Below are 12,185 nucleotides of genomic sequence, written 5' to 3'. Positions count from 1 at the left end.
GTGCCACCTCCAATCATCATTAAAATCTATCCAAAGATCTGACTAATATATAAGCCTCTGGAAATTAGACACTGTCCGCAGCATAAATGTGATGACAGATGCTAATTCTCTGAAGATTTGTGCTCTCATTTGGCATTTATTGATCCTTCACTTTTACCATATATGAAAAAAGGAGTAAGCACCACATCCACAAAGCATAGCATACACCAGAGACACACGTGCCAAGAATTTAAATTAAACTGACTTCTAGGAGACATTAGAATACCAGCCCAAGAAATTAAGAGCTGTGAAAGTTCTCTTTACTTTTAACGCACTGCTTAATTGCAGTCAGACAGAAGGGAAGAGAAAGAAATAGGATACAAGAAGAAATGAAAAAGAGGGCATGTGTCATTGTTAAATGGCCTACACTGAAGCCTGGAATATCTTGAGAGAAGAAAAGCAAACCAGATCTCTTGCCTTACTGAGAAAACAGACACAAGATTTGGATAAACATTTCCAAGACAGGGAAAAGCAGAGGTGACCAGCAGGCATGAATAATAAAGAAAATGAGAATATAATCAGAATGTGCAATTGCAAACATTTCAAGAGATTTCAGCATTAGCCACGTTAAATTAAATTCACTAGAGGCAATCCAGAAAAGGGGATCAAAGTGAGAGGACTTTTAAATAATCTGTTTATATTCATCTCAAGCCATGAACAATTGATAGTGAACAAAACTTACTGAATTGTTTTCATAAACTGTAACATAGCATCTTCAAAAAATAAAGTGTCTGGGACCACACTTAAGAAGGGAATCATGGATTTTATTCAATGTAAAAAAAAAAATAGTACTTTAAAGTTCAGAAATACAAGGGATATGTCACAATAGGAGAATAGGCAGGATTCAAAAAACGGTTTCAGTGGAAAAATTGTTGGAAATTCTGCAAAAAAATTTATATATTCTGAAGGAGTGACCTAAGAGACTTTACAAGCACCAGATTAAGATGAAAATCAAAACAGCCAAAGAAGTAACATTAAGGAACAGGCAAGCACCATAGGTGGATGAAGGGAGGAAGAACAATGAGGTGGCAGGGACCAGGACAGGGCTACAGGAGCTTTGCTAATGGCAGTTCCAGCTGAGTGAAAATGACATCAGACAAGCTGGAGGCAATCTGAAACTGAACTGGGGGTCTGATGAGCTTGAAGGTGAAGGAATAATATGGGTCTGGCTCTGCTCCCAGTTTTGGAGTAAGGTTAAAAAATGTACCTCTTAATTCTAGATGGGTGAAATTTAGGTATTACTTAAGGATAGTCCGATTCCTGTGTCTTCGATATCTGTTAGATCAACATTTAAGTCTTGCTCTAATGAATTTTAAAAAATGCAAATGAACAAACAAGAAAAACGTGAATAAGAAAAAAAAACCCAAGGTACAAACATGGAGAGAGATGCAAAAGAGGACATGACTTACCAACCTTACATGTCCTTTTTTTAAGCAATATTCAGCACCACCATAATTTTTGGTGCTAATTTTGAATTTTTTCATTCCCTTACGTAATAATTAGCATTTATTCCTGTAAAATACTTTATTTACTCAAAGAAACTAGGAGATGCAGAATTTTCAACTTTTCAGCCATTAGAATTTATACTGCAAGGCCTAAATATTTTCATTTTGGAGAACATGTAATGAATAAACTGATCAGTGTTCCTGTACTGTGGTCACCAAGGCTGGAGCAGAAACATATTCCAAAACTCAGTATCAGCAGCTCTCAGCTCTGCACCATGGGGAATTCAGTTATTGAGATCCCAGTGTTCAAGACAGCTGCATGCTCCCTTGAAGAAGAGTGAACTACTGGTTACATAACAGGGCCATACACCACTTCTGACACTGTTTTACCAGGAGTGTGATCTATTTAGTGGATTTATACAGAAAAATCGTCACAGAAGCTGTGACATTTGTGGCTCACTGATAGACCAAGTCACATTAAGAACACTGCTAATCCAGCAACATCTTAAATTCCTGACCTTGACAGATGGTTGACATGGTACTAGGCTACTAATATGTCCCTCCTGCTGGATACTTTAAACAAAAGATAACTAAAATACCTGTTACTCACACAAAGCATGGTATATCAGTTAAAAAAGAAGCCTTTTCTGCTTCTTTCAAAACTTCGAATTTGGTAAAAAATCTATTTATAACAGAGAAGATTTTTAGGGATATGATATTCAATACTCTAAAGGACATTGCTGAATATATAGCAACAGCAGTAGAACTGAAAACATTACCAGACTCTTTTAAACAACCTGAAAAATAAGAAACTTGTCTTTTCCAGTAACTTTTATATTTAACCCCAAGTACTTTCAAATGCTGTGTGATTTTAAGTTGCCTGAGTAACCTCAGTTTTATAGTTAAACTGGATTTTTCAATTAATTTCAAAAACCAGTTAAAAATGTTTCAAATATTGCATCTTAAATAGTAAACACCAAATCCAAAACATAAGCATATAATATTGTTAGAGGGACCATGGGACGATTTTGTAGATAAACTGGGTTATTTAGGAAAACTTGTATAAGAATTCATTGGAAAAAATTATTTTCTCAGTTTTCCCTTCACCAATTGTTTTAAACTATTCTTCAGGAAAGATGAGAAAGATTTAAAGAGTTAAGAAGAAATCATGTTCTCTCATATCTATGCCAATCCTTTTTTGAGTGTTTCTAACCAAGCTTCAGCTTAATGTGTAGAACAGGGATGATCTTAACTATACCAGCAAGGTACTATTGAGTAGATTAGTTAATACTTGTATACTATTTTGAAGCTAATTAGTGAAGAGAAAATCCCTGATTATCTTTAGCCTAATAAACCTGTACAGAGTGCCATAGCTTACAACAAGAAGACATCCTAATGTTGAATTAACTATCCAAGAGAAAGGGAAAGTGTGTAAGGTTATGTCTACACCCCAGGTTTGTAACAGTATGCAAACACCTGGCCAGGTAGCCCACAGGCACAGATAACACTATAGCTGGAATGCCAGAGAACTTGCACTGACCCCTGCACTATTTTGTATCAAAAGTATTTTCAGGGGAGGAAAAAAAAGAGTCTAGCATAGACATCCAGTCTGTGTTCTGTAAAATTTTGTGACCCTCTGTTTTCTGTTTTTCCTTTCATTTATATTTTTGGAGAAGCAGCTATTGATGGAAATCTTGGTGGTCGTATAGAGTGCTTTGATTCAAAGAAGACACCTTAATGAAAACTGCAAATGAAGAACAGTATGGCAGGCTAAGATATGAGTTTAAAAGAAATCAAGTTATAGGAGAACGTTCTTATACTTAGATGGATACACAAGTGTACATACCTGAGCACAGAAAAATAGCTGGTCACTCTAAGGGCAATTTTCATTAAAATGACGAACAGAATTTTATCAGGAGGGATCAACCATTAGCAAATCATGTCCTGCTTCAAAAAAGAGGCAAAAGATAACTTTTTCAGTACTTACATCAAACGTGGGTGTGCTTTGCTGGGCACTCTGATTACATGGCTCTCTGAAGCAGTCAGTGAATGGAAGCAAAAGACCCATTGCAATAATGCGAGAACAGAGTTTTTCTGCTTCTTCTTGTGGTGCATTTTCCTGCTGGCTGAAGAGCTTTTCCAGCAGAGTTCGTCCTGCCAATGTGATGAGAGAGAAATAAGAATTTGTAGCTATATGCAGAACACAGGTATTGGCATTACAATGCATATTGAAAACCTGAACTATCTGAAGTAAAGAATATTAAAAAAAAAAAAAAAAGAATTCTTAAGAAATGTATCTGATAGTAAGTCTTTAATGTAAAATATTTCTACATAATGAGTGTAAATGATCTGGAGCCTGAAGAATTAGGACATTCAAGAAAATATATGTATATATTATATGTATACATATATATGTACAAAACCCATGAGTTGTTACTGGAGCATCAATTTTCTGTACAATTGTTCTGAAGGGAAAACCAAGATATTATCAAGAGATGAAACAACTTCTTCAAAGACATCACACAAAGTCAGTATAGAGTTTAGTCTCTCAGCTCCTAGAATGAGCCTTTGTTTTTTGAATCATAAAGTTATTATATTCTTTGAGAAATTGTGCTCTGTTTCTTTGGAGACACTCTCAATAAAAGAATAGTAACAAAAAACCCTCATAACTATTCCATATAAAATTGTATTGTATACAGGTCCAGAGTGGTGGAGTGCTCCAAACTAAAATGCAGTGTCACAAGCAGCAATTCAGAGAAGTAAAGCCTTTAAAGAGCAAGAAGATACTTATTCCTCTTACAGGGCAGATTTTATGATCAAAGTAATTTCTTTTGTTATCCAACTAGAACATGAAAGGAAAGCATATGTTATAAAATATATTAGAGGAGAAAATGTTAGTGGTTTGAAAGATGACAATGCTTTGTGAAGTTAGCCAGAAACAGACTATAAAAATCAGTCACATACTCAGGTTGCAGTAAAATCTACATTGTAAGAACGTTAAGTTGCTTAAGCTCTAAAATGTCAAATGTAAAAAGATGCCAAAGTTCAGATTTATAGATTTATGTGATATTGATAAAGAGATTAAATAGATATACTGAAAGAGAAAAGACAAATGGAGTAAAAAAGTTAATTTAATGTTTGAGTATAAAACAGCTAGGAATACAGTTTGTACCTAAATAAGTTTCTATTGCCTGGTTTTTTCACCCACTCATTCAAAGACAAAGGTATTTTCAAAAAAAAAAAACAAACCAAAACAAACCCAAACTGTGTTAAAAAGGCATTTTAGTGTAATTTAGAATAATAATAATAATAATAATAATAATAATAATAATAATTATTATTATTATTATTATTCTTCTACTGGTTTTTACATACAAGATTTTTGATTGAACATTGAATTTATTCAAAATGTAAAATTTTCCAGGCTTCCTGAACATACTAAAAAGATTTTTCTTTTAAACATCTGGAAGCAATTTTAAAAGAATATTGTAAGTGACATTTGACCAGAAGTTTCTGTATTATTTTAACTTCTTCTGGCAATACACCCTAAAATAAACAATGCATTAAAATGTTGGAAAATATTTCTAAGACTTTCTTCTCCACATCTAAAGATATAATATTATCTCATTATTAGTCCAAGTTTCCTAGCCCTTTATTAGACAAAATGCAATACATTCAAGGGAATAAGATAGGAGATAAGCTATGAGATAAACTTGTAAGAGACATAAATTTTGTTACATTTTCCAATTAGTTTGCCTCTGTTCCGTTGTTACACCACCTATAATGCAGTGCTAACAAAACTGCTTATTCACTGTATCCCTCTATCACTGTTCAGTTTTTAAATTTTCAAAATAATTTATTAGTTGAAGACAGTCTGTCTTTCTTGTTGACCACAGGTCACTTTGCTCACACCCAAAAAGAAAGGATTATGCAAGAAAAAGACACATTTCTGCATACTATATTATATATTAAAATGGTATCCATGACTTCTGAATGTCAGACTTGATAGATTTTTTCTTTTTTCCCCCAGACATTTCAACATTTAATAATCTTGTCATGTTTAAAGTTTCTTCCTGCATATTCAGAACCCCTCTCTTATGCTTTGACCTAATAGAAGGAACAATATCTGTAAATTACAAAACAGGACATGAGGCTTTTTTTCTCTTACTCCACCCATTAATTTGCTAATTTTTATAGCATTTAAATGTCTTGCTCAAGTTCAAATGCATTGCTCAGAATCTTAGTTGCTATTCAGTTGGAGTTTAATTTTTATGGTGGTTTTTAACTATTGTCTAAAAATACTTTAGTATTCAAGCAACATAAAAGAAGGATATGTGTAAAGAAGTCAGTAATAAATTTAAGTAATTCAGATTATGGTAAAAGAAATTATATCATTTTGTCCATCTGAGCATGAAGTAGTCTTGGAATAAATAGGACAGAAAAATTATTTAATTATACTAGCAATTACTTTTTAAGCTAGAAGAATCAATAACTTGATTTAAACTGATTTTTATACTATTAAGGTGTTCTTTTTATCAAGTATATGTTGAATCAAAAAATAAGCATTCTCAACACAAAGGTAGCCATGTTCATATAAATCTCTAATGCAGCTTGCGTGTTCCTTACAATTGCTACGGAGATCGAGGACAGACAGAAACTTAAATTACAGAAATATGTTTTGTTCATTCAGTTAACACATTTTACTAAATGCAAGCTGGAAAATATTCAGTTTTCAAAGCATAGAGAAATAGTTTTACTGCAAGAAGCTATGACAAAAATCTCTGTACCAACATTGAATGAGTTGTATGCTTAAAGTACTTAACATATACAATACAGACAGAACATAGTGTTAAGCCACTGAAGTTTTGTACCTAACCAGGTAGGGCTTACAATCAAATTGAGTGGACAATACCAGTGCAAGAACCACACATCCCCCATCAAACATAAAAAGCAACCAAAGTTACAGAAAGGACAACACAAGTTTAACTCAAAGGGAAATGAAGAGGTAAATCCTATCAAGAGAAGTTGTGTTGATATTTAAAAATATGGCTCATTTCCTCAAGATAACACCATGCCACGATGCAGGGCCTGGTGGATGGATTCGCTGTGCCACTGTAGTTCCTGACAGGGGAAAATTACATTTGAAAGCCACCATTAACCAAGAAGTAGTTTCTCCCTAGGTAAGGGCACCTGATATTTCCCTTATACCTAATTTCAGGCGTCACTATAGCAGAAGCATTTCAGCTCCAAAGTCGTCATCGGCCTGGGGAGGTGGGTGCTGAATCTGCTCCAGCCTCACTGCCCCCTGACCCCACCAATGCCTGCACTGATGTTGATGTAAGAGACATTTGTGAAGCAACAGGAATCATGTTTATAATTCAGGGCACAATGAAAGTTGTATTTTTGTTTAGTTTTAGCAAAATACCTGTTTAGTACTTGATCCTACAGGCTTTTAACAGCTGCTGTTTTGAACTGCAGATGGATTGCCAGTACCCTGTCTATCTGCACTATATGTTGGAATTAATTCAAACTAAAATTACTTTGTATCTATATTGACTGTACAATGTTAATCCCTGCATCTACACCCTAAATGGCAAAAAAACCAAAACCAAAAAAAACCAAAAAAAACCAACAACAAAAAAAACCACAGCCATATTTAATGCATAGGCTAAATTTCAGTCAACTACAAGATTTTGAGCTACAATTTTACATTGTTAATTTATAAATAAAATGCAGCAGCAACAGCTTTTGGCCCCAGACACCTTAATCACCTCATAGTCCTAACTTAAATGAGGTAATACCTTCAAGAGGTAAAGATGTTTGCAAATAATCTGGAATAATTGATTAATCATTTCATAATTATTAAATGATTGGCTCATTTCTGCTACAAGGTTAAATGGAATAGCAAAGAATTTCTCTTGACTGCCTTTACCCTCTGTGGAAACAGTAAAAACTAAAACCAAGGTCTCTGAGATCTTTTTTCCTTAAGAGGATAAATTACCACTTTTCACGTATAAAACAACATTTCTTCCCAGAAATCCCAGGTAATGAAATTCCTGAACCCTTTTCTTACCTTTCCCTTAATTAGTTTGACAAGGGATAGGAAGCATACTAAGTTTTGAATTAGATAGGAACTCCAGCTTTAGATCAATTCAGTATTCTGAGGATCCTGCCAAAAATCTTCAGCAAATAAGATGACTATAAACTCAGAAGATATTTTTTAGGAGCTTGGAACGACTTATTAAACCCCAGTAAGGGATAAAAAGACTTATTTTTTCCTCTCTTGCAAAGGATTACACAGTTTATCAACTAAAAGAATGAGAACATGAAGTTTGGAAGTATCAGGTATTCTGGACTTCTGTGGATATTTTGTTATAATTCTGCTACTGTGACTCAGCCTGAATCTTCTGGCTCTGCTTCCAAATTCCATGTTCTCCACCTGTGTATGATCTGTCTCTTTCTCCCATTCTCATGAAGATGAAGCACTATTGATCTTGTCTCCACCTGTATGACACAAGAGGTCCTCACCCAACCCCTATGATAAGAATTGAACACCACTGTTCATGAAAGCCACCGCTGTACAACATGTAGAACTATTCACTACTGAATGCAAATTCGCAAGTTCAAGTATGGTTTCCTTCCATACTGTCTCCCTGTATGAAAAATGTGGGTAAAAGCATGTTCAGTATTGTCTACAGAGAAATACAAGTAAGTCCTGACTCAATGAATTCACCTAATAGACCTTTGATATGCTCAGAAGACAAGCCTTTCAAAGAGCTACAAGGTGAGAAAGAAAATCCTTAAGAAGCAGCAATATCATAAAATATTGTTAGCTTTGCATTTGCTTAATTATTGAGAGCAGGAAGAGACATGAATGGAAGTGAGAATTGGAAGAAAACTAGAGCAATCATAGTCACACTGAAAACACACACACGTGCACTGAGGCACTGTGCTACAGCAGAGCTTGCAATAATGTTTCCCTGAGGATCTTGCTGTTATAACCTCACATTTATCTTTAAAGATGTGTCTTCTATCCTCCTTATGCCGGATTTGCAAAAGCCCGGGAGCACAGCTGTCACTGAGCACCAGCTGAGACTAATGATCAAAATGAGTTATACTCCAAAAGCTCCCCCTCTGCCTGTCTCGGTGATCCTCTCTCCAAAAACCCAGAGCACTACACCACACTTTCACCATTAACACAGCAGTTGCATCAGTAGGTCTTAACCTACACACACTGGACACAGACTTTCCATTTTAATTCTTCCTAATGCAGAGTGAATGGCTTCAGTATAACACCAGCTCTGAACACCCTATTCAGCAACCTCAAGAGTTAACTTGACTTACTCACATATTGCTTACATCTTCAAAAGCTGAAATCTGCTTGTTTCCTTTTCCCCCCTTTTTTTTGTCCATTTTAGTAAGATCAGAAATGCTCACACAGCAAAGTGATTTCATAAGCTTTGAAGCCAAATGTACCCTAGGCCTTGCTCTATTTTTGGGAGACAGTACAGGAAATAAAGGAAAAGGAAGAAGAAATAGACAAAATGGTGAATTTCCATTTCTAACATTTTCTATTATTCTTGCAAAATGTAAAAAGACAATTGTAGTCTTCTTATGGTTTCTCATTTAGAAAGGATTTCAATTATGTAGTTTTATAAACAAAAAAATAACAACCAAAAAAACCCCCAAACTAAAAACCAGAGAGAAAATAGGAGGAAAAAAGAGTTGCATTCAAAAGGAAGAAAATGCTGTACTTCAGCTATCTGCTGTCCCATATTAGTCTAAATCATTCCTTCCTTTCACTTTTTTTTTTTCTATCTCCTTTTCTACATATGCTGTCAGCAAAGTGCCAGCCAACTCAGGCCTCATTTAGTGCAGCACCAACATGCCCCAGAATGCCAGAAGACAAACATGTCAGAGAGAGAAATACTGCAAAGATGTTCATATTTTTAGCTGAGATAGCAGTTTCAGCTAGATGCAATTTCTTAAATAATTTTCAGTATAAATTTACACATTTATCATATTTTCTCAAGCTATGCAGCAAAAGCTTAATGAACAATTTTTCAGGGGCAAATCAATCGCACTCCATTTTCACCTTTTTGCTGTTCGATATACTTTACCAAGTCTCAAATAGAACAAGCACACTAATATTTTACATATAAAATTAATACTTCAATGATAAAAGGTATTAAAGTTCTTTAATGTTTTCCTTTAATTTCACAAGCTTTTCAAATTTCCCATTTTTCAGTTAACCTGTACCACTCAGACAGATATAATGTGCAACATGTGACTGCTGAGAACAGTTTTCCAAGGTGCACACATAACCTGGGGAATGAAACAGAAATTGGTATTCTAGCCATCTTTTCTTGAAATAATAAGCCCAAGTACTGCATAAGTGCATATTAAATAGACATTTGCAGTTACAAAGTAGCAATTTAATTTTGCCTGTTGTTTGCCTGAAGACTGACCTGGGAGATTATGCCGAATATGCCAGGATTAGAAACTTCATTTATTGTTCTTTTTCACTGCAGAGTTTTTAATCCTCTTCTGATTTAGATTGGTAAACCATTCTGGATTTCTCATCCTGTGAGGGTGCTTTAGCTGTTTTTTTCTTTTTTGGTTCGTTGGTTGGTTTTTTAAATTTTTTTTAAGGGATTGAATTTTTATTGACAGATACTTTCCTAAAATCATGTGACAGTTTTCTCACATCCTGGTTACATAAAACATGGAAAACCTAGTAAGCAACCAGCCTCCACACAATATAGTTTCACAACAAAAAGAAAAAAAAAAAAAAGCCTTCTGCTTTGAATAAACACAAAATAAAATATATTTTAGGTCTAATTTCCAGGCAACATAAAACTTAAATATAAAAAAATGGTCAAGGTCTAGGGTTAGGGCACAAATTGGTATAATACTGTCAAATATATTTCTTTTTGTTCTTATTATCAGTGAAATAGCTCATCTCTGCCTTCACTGGTTGTATAAAAGCCTATGTTTCTAAGGGAAAAATAACCCACAGATGTTATATGTTGATGTCTTTACATATTTATATTGTATATTAACATATTACACATAAAATATATTTTTATATTTATATAAAAATGTATACTATCTTTTTATATTTTAGTACTTAGAACATTAATAAAGTTAAGGATGTATGGAAATACCCAAGAAGATTGTCTTTCCTTCTCTGATGTTCTGCCTCCAGATTTCCTATCTGTTCACACGGATGGTATGAACTAAACCCACACATCATCTTAAATTCAGAAGTCAAAGCAGAAAGCCTGTCTAAGCAAGAGAATTAAGAAAAAGACATATATCAACACCATCTCCCTCATTCCCACAGTTTTCCATGTCTGCCTACAGACAGTTCAACGTAATTTCAAAGTCAGAAACACATATTTATTAAATTACAGTGAATAATGTATTGATTGAATACATTCATAGACTATTCAAACAACTAGAATAAAACTATCAATTATTAATTTCACATTTCTCAGTCCTGTACTTGATTGTCACAGTAAAAACTATGTTTTACTTTTGCCAAGCTCTCTGAATTTTTTGGCATCTCAATCTCCCTCATTTTACACTGTCCTATCTTTCATAGTACCCTTGTTTAGTGTTAAAATTTTTCTGTGTAACTCTTCACCAGCTCTAAGGATAGGACCAGAGTACATCAACCCCTGTGCAAGTCAAGCAAGTACTTTTTTCCCTATATTTTAGCCCCACAATTATCATTAAAATTTAAACAGATTCTGGGCTGTGCAAGACAACTTTCATAAGCATATCACTGAGATTTCAACTCAGCTAAGAACAAGCAACACATTATACAGCAAAAGAAAGAGCATCACGTAATGCTAACAGCTTCAAGTCCTTGAGACATCCAAAAGAGAGCCAGAGAGAATATGTGTGCATGATCCCTTTTGGAAGCAAGGGCATTAGCTGTCACTGGAAGAGAATCCTGCCACTGCCCCCAGGGCCACCTCAGTGCATGCACAGCAAAGGTAGCTCCTCATTCAAATGGCCCTAAAATTCCTCCAGAAATGCCCTCATGGAAAAAGTGGAGGTCTGACAAAAATTGAAAACAGGATTCTCCAAAAATAAAGGTGAGAAAGAGAGATCACTGGATTAAGGAAGTAAAAATCCACCCCAGAAAAGATTTTACAAACAGTTATCAAAACAAACGCATCTCCTACTTTATCCATAGTGTTTCTTGATTGAACCAAGTGGCTACATTTTAAAACAACCTGTTCATTTGTGCTAGGTATGAGACATGACTACACCACCAATTTCAGCATACTCCCCAGTAGTAGTCTAAGATTACTTAAACATACACCATATTTCCACAAATCATGCTAGAAAGAGCAGAAGCATGTGAAAATCTAATTAATGCAGACCTTCATCCTGATGAATGAAATCCTAAGGTCAGCTCAGTTCCTAATTTTGAAATTTGTGTCATAATATAGAAAGACAGAAGTTTAACAGAAATTTTACTTGGTAGTGAAAATTTCGAGTCCTGCAAGGGCTATGGCCATGACAAAGGTCAGGACACAGGTCTACTCTTGTTTTAATTATGTAATAAATTTCCACAGCCTGACCGAGACCATCGATCACAACACAAGGGGGGGGCAGGCCAAAATGATGCCGTTACCTCTGGTAGCAGTGAAGTAACATGACAGAGTCCCTTATCTAAAACCAGCA

The 12,185-nt window shown here is 34.8% G+C and overlaps 1 protein-coding gene across 8 annotated transcripts in view; it reads right to left on the bottom strand.

Annotated features, from left to right (window-relative positions):
* FMN2 (formin 2) overlaps window positions 1-12,185 on the bottom strand; it is a 172,901-nt gene that overhangs the window by 130,296 nt on the left and 30,420 nt on the right. For all 8 annotated transcript variants that reach the window (XM_069010364.1, XM_069010363.1, XM_069010362.1 and 5 more), the window contains one exon: window positions 3,472-3,638. In XM_069010364.1, the coding sequence (XP_068866465.1) occupies window positions 3,472-3,638 (167 nt within the window). The remainder of the gene's footprint in view (window positions 1-3,471; window positions 3,639-12,185) is intronic.

The sequence above is a fragment of the Aphelocoma coerulescens genome, chromosome 3, assembly GCF_041296385.1.
Source record: "Aphelocoma coerulescens isolate FSJ_1873_10779 chromosome 3, UR_Acoe_1.0, whole genome shotgun sequence".
In the NCBI taxonomy this organism is placed as follows: domain Eukaryota; kingdom Metazoa; phylum Chordata; class Aves; order Passeriformes; family Corvidae; genus Aphelocoma; species Aphelocoma coerulescens.
Note: the sequence above shows the minus strand (reverse complement) of the source record. Positions and strands in the feature narration are given on the sequence as shown.